This window comes from Neopsephotus bourkii, unplaced genomic scaffold (genome assembly GCF_033783945.1).
Source record: "Neopsephotus bourkii isolate Nb327-2 ecotype Australia unplaced genomic scaffold, CSIRO-AGI_Nbou_v1 NB_1250, whole genome shotgun sequence".
In the NCBI taxonomy this organism is placed as follows: Eukaryota; Metazoa; Chordata; class Aves; order Psittaciformes; family Psittacidae; genus Neopsephotus; species Neopsephotus bourkii.
In genome coordinates, this window is record NW_026901735.1 from 2,398,861 (window position 1) to 2,417,240 (window position 18,380).

Consider the following 18,380-nt stretch of genomic DNA (forward strand, 5'->3'; position numbering starts at 1 on the left):
CCCTTTTCAAGCAGTCACTCCTGGCAAGAGCCCCCAGCTGCATGCCAAACCTTATTCCCTGATCTCTCACCCACTGCAGGGCTCACTGTCCCCTTGAACTCTTTCTTAGCTGACAGCCATTATGCATATCCCCTCTTCCTTCTGCAAAACAGGGGTGATTCCACCATGCATGTGGCCAACAAACTGGTTTCACTTGAAATTAAATAAATTCAACCAAAGCTTAGCTACTTGGTTTGATTAATGTGAAAGCGTTGGGTCTACTTCTGTTTCCATTTGAGAGGAGTTTGAATAACTTCTAAATGTGGAAAAGCAGATCCAAACTTGACAGCTTTTCCTTTTGATCAGGTTCTAAGCTAGAATGACGAGTCCTGTGAACATTGCAGTGTCCCAGTCTGGAGAGAAAAATCGAAGTCTGTATCCACCATTTATTTCTGATGCCAACAAATCCTGTACATTGGGACTCCATAGATGCCTGATTAGAATTTGTTGCTCTTAATATTGAAGTCTGTATCCACCATTTATTTCTAATGCCAACAAATCCTGTACATTGGGACTCTATAGATGCCTGATTAGAATATGTTGCTCTTGAACAAAAGCTTCCAGCAAATGTTTGTCTCACTTAATGATAACCTTACATATAAAAACTAATCTCATGTGGTGAAAGATGTGAAACAAACCGTTGCTGTTATTTGTTGCCATAGCGAGTCACAGTTGGTTTATTCTCCCAAACACTCTAAACCACATTTTCACACTAATAAAATTCAGATCAGGAAGTGAAAGACTAAATGATAAAATAATGTTTTAAAGAATCTTGCCCTTTTCCTTTTTTTTTTTCTTACACCAATTTGACTTCTAGATCCCTATTTAAACACCTAAACAAGTTATTTGATTTTCCAAAGCTGATAAGAACCAAGATGTTCTCAAATACAGACTACATTTCACTTCAGGCACTAGTTCCTTACAGACATCTCAGCTGTCTCCTTTTTTACTCATTCTAAACACACACTAATGTTTCTCTACAATTTACAATCAATCTCCAGCCCTGTAAAAAATTATGCCTGTTCTAATGAATTGTACCCCAATAATAAATGTCATGTAAAATGTGTAATATTGGCAGAAGCAATTTGTCAGAAACTGTGAGCCAAGATTCCATGGCTGCAAGGAGCCTATGTTTGATGCCAAACTGGTTTTTATTTCACCAAAGATGACAGCAAACATAGCAGTAACTTGTAATGAGAGCAGCAGCATAGAGAAGATTGCATGAATCAAAAAAGATTGTAAAAATACAGCATGACACTTTCATTTTGCTAAGGATATTGTAAATAAAACTCATTTTCCCTCTATCAGAACAGACTTCATCCTAGCAGATTTATATTCACCTTGTTGTGTGCCTTGGAAGAAAATTAGGCTACTTCAGATGCAGGAAAGTGTCTGGTTGACAGATACCTGCAGGTGTTCACTCATGCTCTACAAAGGTTTGGGGCTTTTTATGGCAATACGTCAGTGTACTTCGTTAGAAATATTTAAAACACTTCCCAAATCAGGGACTGAGGGGTATGAACCTGTCATGCTTGTTGATGGGCTCAATGACTTGGTTACTTCAGGCCTTCACACTGAACCATTGCTTCAAAAATCACGGCATCACATAACCTGTTCAAATCCATCTTTTATCGTCATTCCACTGATTTTAGCTGTTTGGCTAGAACTGAAAGTACCACTGCCTACTCTGTACAAGAAATTACCTAAGACTATCATTTCCAGCCACAGTCCAAGCACTGACACAGGCTCCTTCCTGGCAGTCTGGAGTAATCAATACAAAACGTATTTACTAAAAAAAGTGTTATTTCAAATTAACTTTACTAAACCACTGTAAAACAGATTTAAGCCTCATTTATCAGAGTTAAGCTTTTTCTTATATATATTTTCATAGATGCTAAATTAGCTTAAATCCTTTTAAATGTAGTTACAAAGGGATAAGCACAGATTGAGCAGAATTACTAAACAGGCTTCAGCTGAACAGGTGCCCCTTGGATATGTAGAAAACCCATTTTCTGCCAACAGAAAGCTGCAGAAACAAAGTAGAATTCTCTTTAACAAACGCTGGCCTTTTAAGTTATCATTTACAGTAGTGCTAACATCTGAAATTACACAGGATCTTACTGAATGCCCTGTCCTGATAAGGTCTGTAGATATAGTTCTAGACTCTGCTAGAATTTATTAAAGCCCAGAAGACAAAACTGCTGCTCTCATAAGGCTTTTGCACTATTAACTGCCACAATTTCTTCCTTCCCAAACAGAGCAGGTTGATAGTAATAGATAGTGCCCGAGAGTACGTTAAAAACCAAAAGTAGTTGAGAAGAATCTTCATGACTCTGCAACCTCCAGCTGTACTAACAAGGAGTCTGGAATATTGATGCCATTGACCACTGACAACCTAAGGATTTTCACCTTCTCGATGCTCATCATTCTCTATGGCTGCAAAAAAACTGTCTTAAACCTGAAAAGAAATGCAAGGAGCTTTGATTTCCCAAGCAAGATCTTTTTTCCCCTCAGTGTTTTACAGTACAGGTGATCTTGCGATACACATTCCTGCACCTTAACAGATCTGCTGGCCATTCTGTTTCTGAGAGAATAACCTTCCTGTCTGCATTCCCAGAGCTACAATTGCTACAGGAGTCTCTAAGCAGCCAGAGGAGATGGAGGTTTGACCAAGCAGGACTGACTAGATAACACTGTGTTTAAAAGCAGTGATATGGAAGGGCTGCCCATAGCAATCTGGAGATCAGCTGAAATACAACATTAGTGGTGTAAACCAGTGGACAGTTACTGAGGAGAGGCTTGGGTAAACAATGTGAAACTTGGTGCCCCTTGCAAAGCCCTTCTGCCCACGCTTCCCAGTGTTTCCTGGCTTGCCTACCTGACACACATATCCATCCCCTTATGCATCTACCTCCCTCTGTTCCCTCTTTCATCTCCCCCACTCTTTCTCTGCACTATTTGTGTGAGGAGGAGGAGGGAAGCAATGAAGTCTCCTACATCCCAGGCTGCCCGGTGCTGAGACCCCTGCATACCCGTGTTCCATTTCACTGTAACTAGCTGTTGCTGGATCAGGCCAATCTCATGATCTTTACGTCCTCCATCAGAACTCTAATTCACCTGCTTCCCAGATGAGCCCCCAAAAGTAGCCACATTTCACTCACACCAGCATAGTGCATTCCCTGGATCATCCAGATGCAAAGAAGATTCAGCTGCCCTTTGCACAGCATGGAACTGTAGATCCCTTACAAATTTATAAGCAAACAACTTTTGCAATAAATTAAGCTGGAAATAGTTCAAATCTGAGTTTAAAGATTTAATACACTGGGAGCAGTGGACTGGAACGTCTTTAGGCTTGTCTGCATCCACAAGCCAGTGTGCTGTACTACAACAGAGAGAATTTATGGCTTGCTAAATGTGAGATAAAATATTTCAATGCAGTAACAGTTTCAGATGAGTTAGTGCACTATAAATTCATACTGAGGAACGAAACTCTATGTTCAAACACCACCCTAAAGCTCTAAAGTCTTGAAAATGGATTTGCCTGTGTAGTATTGCTCCCTCATCGTTACCCTTCAGCTGACATTCCTCACGGGACTTCTGCACAGAAGATGCCTCATGGCAGATTAGTTTGAGAAATAAGCAGGGGCTTGGCTGTGTGAAAGCTGAAAGATTAATGCACTGAAACAGCCTTAACACTGTCATGGTGTCACTTCAGGCATGAAACTGAAGGGTCCTGGAAGGCAGCATGGCCAGTCCTTTGTCTTTCTGCAGATTCTACAGGAGCAAGATCCTCTCTCATGGGAAAAAACCCCATGTTCTGATGCTTATCTCACAAAGTCCCCTTCTTGCTCCCTTCTGTGAGTTTTAATTTATGAAAAGCAGCATGCCCCCAAAGTGTGGTTATCACATAGTGCATGAAGGGGAAAGAAGCTCAATGTATCAGCAAGAAATAATTTCTAGAGCAGGAGGGGGGAGAACTACTGCCTAGCCAGAGAGGGCTGAAAATCAGTAACTTGTAAGAGGTAATGGCTGTTCAGAAATACACTGTTCTAGCTTTCCTGTTACTGACAATGCCTAACCCAACAATTCACTTAACATGTGGAGAAAACGAAATATTAACCTGGGGGTTCCTATAAAAGCAGAAGTATTTTTGGCAGAGCTGTATCTGCTTCCTTCACAAGGAACTACACTTTAAAATGTACCTTTTTGTCCTCTCTTTAACTGGCCTGCAAGCTTTTATGGTTCTTTTGCCAAGTAACCCACCCTGGAGTTTGAAGAGTTCTAAGCTGAGAAGACTGATGCTCTAAGTGACTTTGAAAACAATTACAAGCACTCATATCTTCATTACAATGGACTAAGAAATTACCAGGCTGCTAAGAAATCCGACCTAGTTTACCAAGGAGGTACAGAACTCAGCTAAGTATGTCTAGTTCTGTACTTATTTTTACATATGCACTAGTAATAGAATTAATATTACATTTCATTATTAAGCCACAGAATTTTATTAAGATTATACAACCAGTACCTGATAAAAACTGGAACTCCCAATTGTTCTTACCTCCGAACTGGAATTTTCCCGTTTGTGTTTGTTAGAAAGGCCAGCTTCATCCAGCTGAAACAAAGAATGAAGTGTTTCTCAGGTATTTATTAAAGTTGGGCTCTAAGTACCTGTATTTAGCTTCAGATTATTGCCAGTAATTGTTCTGTAATAAAAACCTTTTTCTGTAACCCTTTAGTGCTCGAGGCAGCTCTGCAAAAGCAAAAAGCAGCCCGAAAGAATCAGTATGTAAATCAGCACAAATGAGAAGCGACTCATGGGGTTTTCTTTGCATAGGCATCAATGAAAGAACAAACCAGATTATAATTAAAGCATATAATATCCATAAATCAAATGAACTGTCACAAATCATATCTTCTCATGGGCAGGTGCCAGATAGAGACTTGAGATCTCTTCTGGTCACAATGAAAGATAAATTAAACTAATTTAGCATCATTTCCTTTACTACATTGTTTTGTGATTGCAAATGTTGAACTATGAAAAACAATGTAATTCTTTGTTTAAGTTCGAAAAAGGAGAATATAAGGACAGAAAAATAAAGGAGAAAGAAAGTAACTTACTGTTTCTTGAGACATGTCATTGGGCTGACATTGTTAGCTCTAAAGTTATGTATGATGGATCCAAGCCCTTCAACCCATTGCTGAAAAACATGAAAATGCAGAAACACCAAATTAGGAAAACTGAAGAGGGGAAAAGGAGTTAAGTTTATCTGGGGAGAAGGTGGTTCTTCGTTGCAGCTATGGATAATGTTAATAACCTGAGTGGAGGAAAAAACTGCCCACTTCATAGCCTATAACACCATGGAAAAGTCCAGCCACATTTTACCCATTACTATTTCATCCTTCACTAAACAAAGCGATTGTGCTTTTCATTCTCTTAAGTGCTACATGTAGCATCAGTGCTGCTATTAAACCAGTTTATTGTCAGCAGAGGCGAGCGGTCCACTGATTGATTTATTAAGCCTTCTACTTAAAGCCTGTATAAACATATGCCTGCCTTTCAGTTGTGGCTGGCAATATTAGCTATTCCTAAGCAACATCACACAATATGCGATGACATGTTTAACTGGTCCACTTTAGAAAAGGAATGAAACTAAATATCAATAAGCCAGAGCAAACCTCAAGGAAACACAATTGTGCTGGGGTGCTGACCTCATCTAACACCCTGTTACATATTCAAGCCCTGTTTGCTTTCTTGCTTTCATCCTTACAAAGCAAAACATTCCAGTAACCATTGGGACGACTCAGCCAACAGCAGCATTACACCACATACTTATCTTAATTCCTTTTTATGGATCTATTTTTCTACTATAGCTTGACCTAGACTTTGCAGTAGTGTATAGAAGAAGCTTAAGGATTAGGCCTTAATATGAACACTCAATGAGAATCCTGGCAGGATAAAGCTGCAAGAGGAGAAAAATAATGACAGCACTACAAGCCAAGTGTGATCTCAATTATGCTATTGTGATTCTAGGATTATTCAACAGATAATTTACACTGGTGGAACTGAGATGGGATTTGGTCCACTGCTTAACATTAACCTTATGAATAAAGAAGCTTCTTGCTTCCGGCCAAATTCTGTGCATGCAGCTTGAACTGACTTGGGCAGGATCCAGAATTTGGCACTTATAAATAGATGCAGATGAGTGTATTTTTCTTTTCACGAATGAGTGCTGTACATCTGCAAAACAGATGGAAAAATTCATCATTTATATAGGAGGAATACTAACATCTTTGGGAAATGGCACATTGTAAACTGCAGGCTGTAAACCCCTATGAGCTAAAGCAAGGGCTAAGGTGTAAATTCAGGAGATAAACACACTTAGGCAGACCCTTGGTCTTATATGGTGCGCTACAAGCGCAAACCTCTTCTTAAACATGAAACTGCTAATCAGATTCCCTCACAAATGTACCTTATAAATCTGGTTTGCTTTAGGAAAAGCAGCCATTTATTAAGATATTTATGAATAAGTAAATATCCCATTTCAAGTAACTTTTTTAAGGAGTACTGCATAAAATATGCATGCAATTAGAATAAGTTGTATCTGAGAATCATTTGAAAATAGAAGTCTGAGTCTTGAGGAAAGCTATCACTTGAGGTTTCCTTAGGTGTGTTTTTGAAAATAACCCAGCAGTAACAGTCTGCCTTCCCATTTATTCATGCAGTTGGGAAGAGAGAAGACGACTTAGCAGTCATGGCATGGATGTGCCTAGGAATATATAGAAAGCATGGTTCACGGGGAGAGGCAACATCATTTATTGGAACCAACACAGCTGGAAACCATTGACAGGCATAGGGAACACTTAGCTTTCCCACAAATGTTCCCTCACCTAAGATGATACAGGGATAACTTCAGGATAAATGCCTGAACAACTCTCACACACGTTTTAACCTCCTAGAACCATCAAAGTTCAGCTACCCACGCTTGGGGTTTTGTGATTTATTTGTGGTTTTGCTTTTGCTTTTTAAACAGTAAAATGTAACATTACTGCTGCATTAACACCCTCACATCTATACAAAAATTCATCCTGCCATGATCTGGATTAGTTTGTAGACCCTTAAAAACTCCTCAACCTTTCAATTGCTGACCCATGGAGTAAAATGGGATATGCACTGCAAACAAAAAACCCTGGCAAAATCAGATTATGCAAAATGAATGTTACGAATAACCTCCAGCCTTTCAAAACCCCCGCTAAGAAACGCCTCTGGAGCAGTACCGGCAATGTCACTGTTTCAATAAGGAAATAAACACACACAGATCTATTCTGATTTGAAGGCAACAGATCACAACTACACCAGATATAACAAAATCAAACATTCACAAATAAGGTTACCCTGCACTCGGTGCTAAACTTACTTCCGTACATCAGGAACAGCTGTCAAAAAGGAACACTGCTAAAACAAAACCCCAAACCCAACCAACCAAGCAAGTACAGACAGAAATCAATGCACCAGCCACTTGCCAAGTAATTTCTTTGCAAGTTTTCCAGATGATTCCTACTCTAGAGGGCTCCCTCATCTTTTTTTCAACCATAACGCCCTTTCCTGATAGAGATGCCAAATGAGGAATAGCATTCTCTTGCACTGAAACAGCACAGAACTACAGCCAAACACTGATGAGCCTCAAAAGCATCACATCTCTGTCCATCTATGAATCATCTTCACGTTGGCACGATGTCCCCTGGGCAAGACATGGCACTTGGAGAAATACATTGGTCTATCTGTTCCATATCAAACTGCTGCAGTACAATGTACCATCTGGCTACACGTACTTCAGTTAGGGGCTGCAGCAGCTTCTGGAGTGTTTCATCAGATAGTCCTCACAGTTACCAGCTGGCCCTAAATTAACTAGGAATAAGAGCTGAGGTAAAAAAAGTAAATCCTTCTGGATTGCAAACATACTATGCAGAGGCAAAATGATGTACAATGAAAAACCTTCCTTATCCATAGGTTAATACACAGGCTCAATGCAACACATTCAAATTCTTTTCTTCTGCCAGAGTAGTCTCCAAATAACAACTATCTTTATGATCTCTTTTAAGACACTGTGTCCCAGTGCACATATATTCACCAAATGTCCAAAACCTGAGTACTCTGACAAATGTCAAGCTGACAACATATTGCTTTCCTGAGAGCCAACCATTCCCAAACTGAATGTGCACTTGTCTGATGACCTTGTGAGAGAAAAGCTCAGATTTTTCTCAGCTAACATGCAACAAAGAATACAGCAGCAGCCTTGCTTGTATGCTCTGACAGCACTCTTATTATACAGATGAAGCTGAAAGAACCTGTAAACCCGTGTCAGTAAACAGGGAAAAAACCCTCAATTCTCTTCTTTTGTGCTCAGCATTTCCAAATCACTGCCTTTCAAAAAGAAGGAAAATCCTACAAGGTGACATTTAGAAACGAGGAAGATAGGAAACATTTTACTTGGGTCTTACAGAAAGCAGAGTTACAAAACGTTTTTGATAGAAATACAGGATACATTTGGTTCTTACTGATTCTAGTGCTAAAGATCTTCCAATTTTCAAAACATGGCTCAGTACCTTTAATGTCAATTTAACTCCTGAATTACTTTCTATATATCAAGAATTATTCCAGATTCATATCAAAGAAGAAAATAGGCCCTGCTATCCAATCACAGAGAAACAAAATGAAAACCAAATACACTTTAAATACAGACACTTAGGCTGACATAAGAGGCCAAAATCTAAGTACACAGGAGGTTGGAATAAGCAGGCTGTATTGTTTTTCTCTATCAAGGTCTCTACAAGGTCTAATACTTCCACCTCTTTAAAGAGAAGGTGCAAGAAAAACTGCTCTTAGAAGCACTCTGTCAGCTTTTGCTGTAGTACTCAAATGCTTCCAAGGCACTTAGTGACCTTGTGTTAACCAGGGTTCACCGATGAAGCACAGGCAGCAGGGGCAGGGCACACAGATAAGTTTGACCTTTCAGCTCTCTCTTAGCCACCAACCTTTCATCTAGGAGGGTTAAAAAGGGCAAAAATTATGACTGACTAAAAGTCACTGTAACCTACAGCTCATGAAATTCTAGACAAGGTCATTCAGGGCTTATTTACAGAAGAGGTCAGTGTTATCCGGACCTCTTGAGATTTGACTTTCACTTTTTCAGTGCAGTCTCTCTACACTCAATTCCAGCATCAGGAAAGCTGGGGAGGCAAGGAGACATTGCCCTCTGATTTTGGCATTCATTGCCTGGGACTGGCAATGGGCTTGAGAGCTTGAAGGTTCAAGAAACCCAGGTTGAATAGAGCCATGCTTCCAACTCTTCCCAGGACAGACGCAGCCTGGCAGGATTCCCTAGTCCTCTGCCCTCATCCAGCGATGCTGTGACCAGTAGATGTCCCTCTTCTCTCAACGCAGATGTCTCAGCAGTAATTTCTGTTATGATCATTACCCAACCTTTAACGTAAGACAGCAAAAGTAAGGAGACAAGATGACGGTGTAAAACCAATCCCCACCTAACCAGCTGCAGCACAGACCTGCATGACACTGCTGTCAGAATTCCATTACAAAGATAAATGGGATTCAAATATCTGACCTTCAAGTATTTCACCAGGAAAGCTGAGGCTCACACAATAAGCTGTCCTGGGAATTGCCTGATGTGTCCAGGCTGCTATCAACCTTCAGCAAAGCCTTCCATCCCAGAATGACTTTTCTGGCATTGGAGGGGTCTACTCTGGAAGTGGCTGGACAACTCACTTTGGCTGCTTTTGTATACAAACCAAGACAAACACAGCAGAGCCTTACACAGTGAAATCAACCTCCTGGCTATGGAGAACCAGGGCCCAAGTTTTCAATTTACTGGTAATTCCACAGTGGCATAGCCAAGAAAGAACACAAGAAAGCTGAAAAGTACATTGAAATCACAGACGCTTAACTGCAGGCTGGCTGGGATATGAAGATTTCTCTAGAGAACATGGTATTACATACTTGGCACAGGGCTGCCTGAATATGTAAGCAGTGGTCATATATTTAAGACAGCCATAGTTTAGAAATGCTTATCAGATAGGCTATGAGACATAAGCCATATAATAGCATAACTGGACACACAGAACAGCAGTAGGCTTACAGAGCTCTGTTCAAGTATGTTCTGCAGGTTTCTTGGAAAGTTTTGTTTTGAAACATCAAAACAAAACACAGCTATGGGAAAACAGAACTTTTCTGCAATGTGACTGTGGGATATTCCCATGGGAATCTTCTGCTACCTTCTAGTTGCTCTCCTAGCAATATGATTTGGGCAAATACTTAACAGTTTGTTTCATGGAAAAAAAGCAGAGTCAACTGAAACAACTTTTTCTGTAAGTCAAAGAGACATGCAGCAGAAACAGCAACAAAAAACATCAGCCTGGGGTGCTTCATGGTACCAAACCCACAGTGGGTCATGTAGCCATTTCAGACAAATTGAAACGTATTTAAAAATGAAAAATACTATACCAGGTGACAAGCTGCAACATGCTTTCAACTGCAGTCATAGACTCATAGAATAGTTAGAGTTGTAAAGGACCTTGGGATCATCCAGTTCCACCCCCCCTGCCATGGGCAGGGACACCTCACACTAAACCATCTCACCCAAGGCTCTGTCCAACCTGGCCTTGAACACTGCCAGGGATGGAGCGTTCACAACCTCCCTGGGAAACCCATTCCAGTGCCTCACCACCTTTACAGTAAAGAACCTCTTCCTTATATCCAATATAAACTTCCCCTGTTTAAGTTTGAACCCATTACCCCTTGTCCTATTACTACAGTCCCTAATGAGGAGTCCTTCCCCAGCATCCCTATAGCCCCCTTTCAGATACCGGAAGGCTGCTAAGCCATACAATAAAGCTGCATTTTACCTCTATATTGTTTGTCAGCATATGAGTAATAAAGCATTTCAGCACATGCCATTCATTCAGGTGCCTCTCAGGTTAGCCATCAACATGTGATTCACTGTCTCAGTAAAACACTTGCAGAAAATACCTATTTTCTGTCAAATCCAGCTATGCCAGTGTGAAAGGTTATACTACTCTCCTTCCCACCTTGTCTCCCCTGTGGCTGCTCCCATCCCTACCTACCACCTGAGGAATCACGTGCACAAGCACTTTCTAGAGCCAGGTTATCTTCAACACCGGTGTGAGCTCTGCCCCTAAATAGGCAACATAAGCTTAATGCTATGGCTTTTCCTTGAAATGAATAAGGAGTGTTCACATAAAGTCCTCTGCCAGCAGGGCAGTGCAGACTGTACGTTCTGGCTGAAGTGCAAAAGCTATCAGCTGGAGAGATGGTCCTTCCCAATAGCACAGCTGGATCTGGGAGAGAACAACTGTCAGGACAAATTTATCCCTGATGTGCAGTAATATTAAAGAATTTAAGAAGAGCTGACTTGACTTAGGTTAATCTTTTAAGTTCAACTCCTTAATGCATTGCCAAAGTGGATGAGAAACACAAGAAGTCCAGATTTTGGGTTGCTGAGCTACAACAGCTTTATTGGACTTAGGCCAGCTTCGGATAGGCAGCCTCCCATCAGCACTGCACTAAGGAAATTCCCCCCAAATACTCAACTGGCCTTTTCAAATGCCCTAGATTGAGGAAAGCAGATTATCAGATTACTAGGGGCACAGAAAGTCCATCTGAGAAGTAAATAAAGTTACACATACACTCACACCTCTAATATGTGTTTGTGTATGTTCTAATTTTAGCTCACAGTAACTTATATAATTTATTTAATCATGATTCCAAACCCTAGGTTTTAAATTCCTCCTTCTACAGGCAGTCTTTACTACCACAGTGGAATTATGTTAGGAGTGGACCATGACAGCTGCTTGCAATCAGAGACAGAGTACACCCTATTTTGTGGTTGTTTTAAGAGTGGAAATGAAAACAAATTTCTCAGCTGAAAACACCAATAGAATTTAAGTAGATAGAATGTAAATATCAGAGTTGGAGCTCGGAGACAAGTGGAAAGATAATAAACACACTCTTGTTGGAATAGCTACACTTGGAGCTCAGCAAATGACTTGGCCAACCCTGCTGAGCACATCGCCACAAGAGGCAGAGGAACATGGGGCTGCCCCTATGCAGAGATGATGCAGTTCACAAGAGAGATCCTGTGAGGAGCCCTGCCTGGAGGAGTGGGTTCACTACTGCCCACAGCATGCCTACCCCCGGGAGAATGCCCCTACTCTGTGCCACCCTGTCCTGTCGGACCTGGCAGAACCCGCTTCCCACCGATAGCCGGGAGCAGGAACTTGCATTCATTTTCTCCTTTTGTCACAGTTACTCAGCTCCATTATAAACCAACCATCAGTGAGGAATAATCGCTTCTGTTACAATTGTAATCATTATCTACAGAAGCAGAATAACACTTTGTCTTTTTTTCTGGGCAGAAAGGTTCTGGACTTTAGTGTTTGGATCTGTCATCGAATTTCCTTGGTTTGAAGTGTCTGAATCAGGTGCCAAACAATTCCGATCCTTATCTGAGGAAGGGACAAGTAATGCTCGACTTCATGGCAACCGGGGGAGGGGGGAAACAGGAGAAATTACTACAGGTGCATCCCTTACACATTTCTGTCTGCTTAGCCTACAACCATTGCCCCTTTTTCTCCAAAGTCTTGCCTCTGTCATTTCACAAGGGGGGCTTACTTTTGAACATGGATTAAATCAAGCGTATTATAAACTGCAGTTAGTAGCCGTATAGCTATTACAGTCTATGTAAGTGGCCAACATGCCCCTCACAAACCCATTATTCTAATACAGTTTATTGAGATCTAAGGTGTCTAAGAAACTTAATTCCAACTTTCTGTTTTCAGAATAAATTAGAGCCACTGTTAGGTTAAGTATGAAAGTGAATACTGCCACCATCTCCTTTTCTTTGCTCCTTATACGTTTTCAAAACATAACTGTTGCACATCACTTCCCTGCAAGCCTGATGAAAATACACAGAGTAAAATCAATTCAGTGTACCCATATAAGCTCTACAAGTATTTCTCCTATCACTGTGCTTTCTCAGTACTGACAGTGTTTAAAGAGATATGGAATGAAACAGCAGTGAAAAATCAACCAGTTCTGCCAAGGGATTTAGTGATGCTGCACTCAGCAGACATGTAGTCCATTTTAAAGGAGGGATTTAGCAGGTGTGTGCTCCTGATCACTATTCAAAGTTCGTCTAACAGGCAAAAGCTCTCTTGATTCTCTGGATCCAAGCTCGTAGTATACTATCAGTACTCTGGATCAAGTTTCTCAGAGCAGTTTACAGCAGAGAGATCAAGTACCAGGCCTTGGTGGAGCCACAGAACTTGCACGGTGAACTACAATCTTAAGTTCTCAGGAAAGATGACGTGTGAAAAAGCACCATTGTTTTCTTAGGACTGTTCCGTGTCTACGGGAAACAGAAAAGAACCTGGGTACACTGGAATCCCCTTAACTGCGGAGAATTTTCTTTCCTGCTTTTGTCTTTTCAAAGAATATGAGCTACATGATACAATTAGGTTATCGCTGAACAGAAGTGGGAGGGCTGAGCTCCACCCACCAGGAAAATGAAAGCAATTGCACTTCCCTTCAGCATCCCTGTCTGTTACAGATCCACGCCTGCTGTACAAGCCCCACTCAAAGCCACTGGGCAGATGAGGGAATGCTGTCCCCTATATTTAATGGTCTCAGTGTCTACTTTTGACATCACCATGCATACAGAGGCTGATAAAGTCACTGTTTCCTTTCACCATGGCACACACACATGTTACAGAATGCTCCAAATGGGTATTTGCTGACCTTTTGTAGAGTGTGACAGCAGACTTTAAACCAAGTATTTCAGTCAGCCAAGCAGGCTGTTTTACTCAGGAAAAACAATGGAGTACTGCTGAGGAGCTCTCCTCTTGTTCATTAACTCCCACACACTGCTTAATTGTGAAATACCTTGGCTATTTCTGTGTTTTCCGCTACCAGGAAAGTGAAGCTGATGTTCACCAGATCTGTGCCACTGCAAACACACACTATCCGTCCTTCCAACTCGTTTTCTGATTTTCCAACAGCCTCGAGTGCAGTTAGTATCTTGGGATCCTGTTCAACAGAATAAGTAACTTGTTACTTTTGCAATGCTTTGGTTATGCAATGTGCTATGGTAACGATGCGTTTCCATCTCCATATATATTTGCACCTTTAAACTTCAGCCAATCATCTTAAACGAGTGCTTTCACTTAGAATTGCTGTGTGTAAACCTGAAAACCAATGTATTCTAACAATTAGGAATATGATTGTGAGAACTCAGAAGTAAACAGAAAGTTAAGTTAGAAATTACATGCATTTTCACCACAAAAAAGAAAAATGAATTACTCTAAAGACTGGAAGTGGAGGAACATGGAATGATTTATGTCAACGAAGCAAGAAGATACAACAAAGTTTAAACAGACAGGAACAACTCTGGAATACGAAACGTTTTTTTCCAGATCCCTAAACCAAGTATCCCAATACACATTTACAAATTAATTAGAAACTCATGATATTAGAAACTCTTGGATGTCTGCTGCTCAGCTTTCACCTGAGCACTGCACTACATCAGAAAGACCAGATGACCGAACCTTCCCACTTTGCACTTTGGTGCAATCACACCAAATCACTTGACTTTAAAACTTAGCATTTTAAGACTCTGATTGCAAAATAAAAGCTGTATTGCTGGTATTTTTTAAATGAATGAACTTCATCCTGCATTTCACCTTCAGCTTAAATATTCCTGGTTTCAATGAAAAGCATAGAGTACCTTTGGTACAGCTCCAAAACGAACACTGTTGATCAGGGAGCATTCTAACACCTGTCCTTCCTGCAATGGGAAAACAAGGTACAAGTTCAAAGGTCTGTTGACACAGGGCTCCATTCAGAATTGCAGCCAAACAATGAGTCTGATTTGCAAACACTGTTACTTAACACTAAACACCGCATTTCCATTTTTTATTTGATAATTCCCTCTTAAACACATGATTTCTGTCAATTTTTAAAGAACAGCACTAAGGTTAGTTTTGTAAATGAATTAACACAGTTTTAGGTATATAAAAACCAGCCAGAATATAAACCAAGTGCAATAATATCTACTACATATTCCCAGCATAACTGTACTATACCTTTCCTTCACTTTTCCAGCTCAGAAAAAAGCCGAATTCATCCACTTGGAAGAGACAGTTGCTTTCAAAGACAAAAGATTCCTACAGAAAAGAAAACACAAACCATTATTTCAGTCAGTTTGACAAACGACATCAATTTATTTATTGTTCCAAAATAAAAGATTCTTACATTTCTCCCCAGATAACTTCGTGGAGAACTTGCTATTCTCAAAGCAATCAGAAATGAAGAAGGCAGGCTTTTTAAAAAGTAATCATTTTTAATCAGAGAATCACAGAATGGTTTGGGTTGGAAAGGACCTTAAAATCATTCAGTTCCAACCCCCCTGCCATGGGCAGGGACACCTCACACTAAACCATGGCACCCAAGGCTCTGTTCTCAACCTGGCCTTGAACACTGCCAGGAATGGAGCATTCACAACTTCCTTGGGCAACCCATTCCAGTGCCTCACAACCCCCACGGTAAAGATTCTTCCTTATATCTAAATTGAACTTCCCCTGTTTAAGTCTGAACCCGTTACCCCTTGTCCTGTCACTACAGTCCCTAATGAAGAGTCCCTCTTCAGCATCCTCGTAGCCCCCCCTTCAGACACTGGAAGCTGCTCTGAGGTCTCCACACAGCTTCTCTTCTCCAGCCTGAACAGCCCCAGTCTTCTCAGCCTGTCTGTATACTAATAATGGTTAGTCTTTTTGCTGCCATTTGAGACTTAATATTTCCCTACTTTGTGCAATTACAAAGATTTATTTTGTTCAATAGAAGCAGTGGTTTTTACCTAATACAAAACCTGAAGGAAATGGAACTTCAAAGAATGTATTGAAAATTAAATGCTTTAAACTACCTAGAGGTTAAAAACATGTAATTTGCCAACGCTACCTTCAGGATCAAATGGCCACATTTCATTTTGAGGTTCAGAATCTGGGAAGCACTTTTCTGTTAGACTATGACATTAAACATGCCATGAGCATTTCTTTCAGCCAGAGTTTGAGGGATATTAAATTGTAGAGGAATCAAGACCAAACGGCATACCAAAGAGACGAGACAAGGCAACAAAATCAGATTAGCTCCACTAACAGAAGAAATGTTCTCCACACACCTCCAGCCTCAATTAACGCATCATAAATTAAGCTCAAATGCAGGGTAACACTGTGCAGAATCAATCACTTTTTCACAAAAAGGATCCAGGCCTTCCTGACTTCCTTAATTGCAAACCAACAAGAATGTGTGCAAGCTACGGCACTGCTTACTGCATCCTAGATCAGGGCTTTGTTCTGTGCTGAAGACTGAGGGACCTGTCTGAAATGCCCTCTCCTGTGCATACAGCAAGGGCAGCAAGCTCCTGAATATACACAGCTGATTCCAGAGACTTGCATGCAGGGCACTTTGAATTTAGGCAACAAAAACTGCAATGCTCTCAATGCTTTCAACAGAGCATGCTTTCAAGTCAGTAAGTGTATTCAGGACAGTCTGTTCTCGCTGGGTCACTCAGAGGCAGCTGCCCAGCCTGATCTGGGATGCCCAACACTGGGGGCAGCTACAGGTGCCTTTTTGGTTTCTGCCATGGAGTAAGGGCATTGGGTGGGCTAAGCAATGGTCATGCACAAGTCAGGTCTTATCCTGACTAGACACTGGGCACGAAGGCAAGAGAGCTCCTGGATCCACAGTTGGGTAATGTCTTTGAACCCTCCTAGATGGGCACAGCCAAAGGGGTAGTATTCCCAAACACTGCACATAGAATCACAGGATTGCTTGGACTGCAAAGGACCTTCAAGCTCATTCAGTTCCAACCCCCTGCCACAAGCAGGACCACCTCACCCTAGACCAGGCAGCTCAAGACAATGTCCAGCCTGGCCTTGAACACTGCCAGAGATGGAGCATTTACCACATCCTTGGGCAACCTGTTCCAGTGCCTCACGACCCTCACAGGAATGAATTTCTTCCTTATATCTAACCTAAATCTCCCCTTTAAGTTTGAATCCATTATCCCTTGTCCTATCACTACAGAGACTGATGAAGAGTTGCCAGGCACCTTGTATTACTCGTTTTACAGCCCTTGGAGTTCTGTTTCATATAAAAATGCAGCTAGCTACCAATCAAAACGAGTATCTCTTGCATTTCCCAGAAAGATTACTCACACATTAAAAGGCAGACTCTTTTTGTCATTTACTGTGTCCCCATCTATCAAAAAGCCCTTGATATATCAAAACAGTTGTTTTCACCGAGGTGCCTGTAAACTGCATGCTGTTTCAACCCAGCCTTGACTCTGGCAAAATACTTCTGCAGTTTGCCTTCCTGTATGGTAGAAATAGCACCTGTAACCTGACCAGTCTGATTTTTAGTTCCCATATTCTGCGGCAATAACCCTGTTCTAGACTTGAACTTTGCAGCTTTCAAACATGATCATGCTCAGCTCCAAAGGTATCTCTATAATTGAATGATCCTCCATAAATGAATCCTTCCTGTTCAGGGACTCTTCTATCTACAAAAGATGGACCAAGACACTGCTCCACATGACAATGACCCAGATTTTCATAGTCATTGAAGTAAACTTGAGCCTCTCATGCTGTATCAGAGCTGTTCCATCACCAGACCCTGTAGGAGGAAACTTGAGCCCTAGTTCTACACAAACCTGCTCTATAACCTTAGCTCAATTACCACTTCTCTTTTTGCCAACATGACCTTTAGGTGGAGAATTAAGCACAGAATTGCCATGAAAATTAGAAGCCTGAAACAATTGTCTTGAAAACAGAAAGCCCTGTAGCATTGGGACTGGATCTTGCTATTTGATTCTATGTTTGCAGAGCATTTCTAAAACAATGGTCTCTCTCATGGGTAGGTTATCTAGTTACCACCACAACACAATTGCATAATACATCTGATAGTATCGGTCACACCATCAAGTGCTCATACTTTACAAGCCACAGATCTTAACTTCTGAGTCACTTTGGGGTTTGTACAGCTCTTGATGGTTGGAACTAGATGACCTTAAGGCCCTTTGCAACCCTAACTATCCTATGATGATTCTATGATTCCTGTAAAGCTGCAGATAAAACAGACAGTTGGTTACCTACATGAGAGCCTCTTAATGTTTCTTTCTAGAACAGTCTCCTTCAAGGAAACAAACCAGGCTTTCAACTGTACCGTAGCAAACCTAGAGCAAACTTGCAGCTAGATA

At 41.1% G+C, this 18,380-nt stretch overlaps 1 protein-coding gene across 11 annotated transcripts in view; it reads right to left on the reverse strand.

Moving 5' to 3' along the window:
• PLCB4 (phospholipase C beta 4) overlaps window positions 1-18,380 on the reverse strand; it is a 199,046-nt gene that overhangs the window by 70,446 nt on the left and 110,220 nt on the right. For all 11 annotated transcript variants that reach the window (XM_061364793.1, XM_061364785.1, XM_061364786.1 and 8 more), the window contains 5 exons: window positions 15,211-15,291; window positions 14,853-14,912; window positions 14,012-14,155; window positions 5,158-5,237; window positions 4,598-4,651 (listed from right to left, as the gene is read on the reverse strand). In XM_061364793.1, the coding sequence (XP_061220777.1) occupies window positions 4,598-4,651; window positions 5,158-5,237; window positions 14,012-14,155; window positions 14,853-14,912; window positions 15,211-15,291 (419 nt within the window). The remainder of the gene's footprint in view (window positions 1-4,597; window positions 4,652-5,157; window positions 5,238-14,011; window positions 14,156-14,852; window positions 14,913-15,210; window positions 15,292-18,380) is intronic.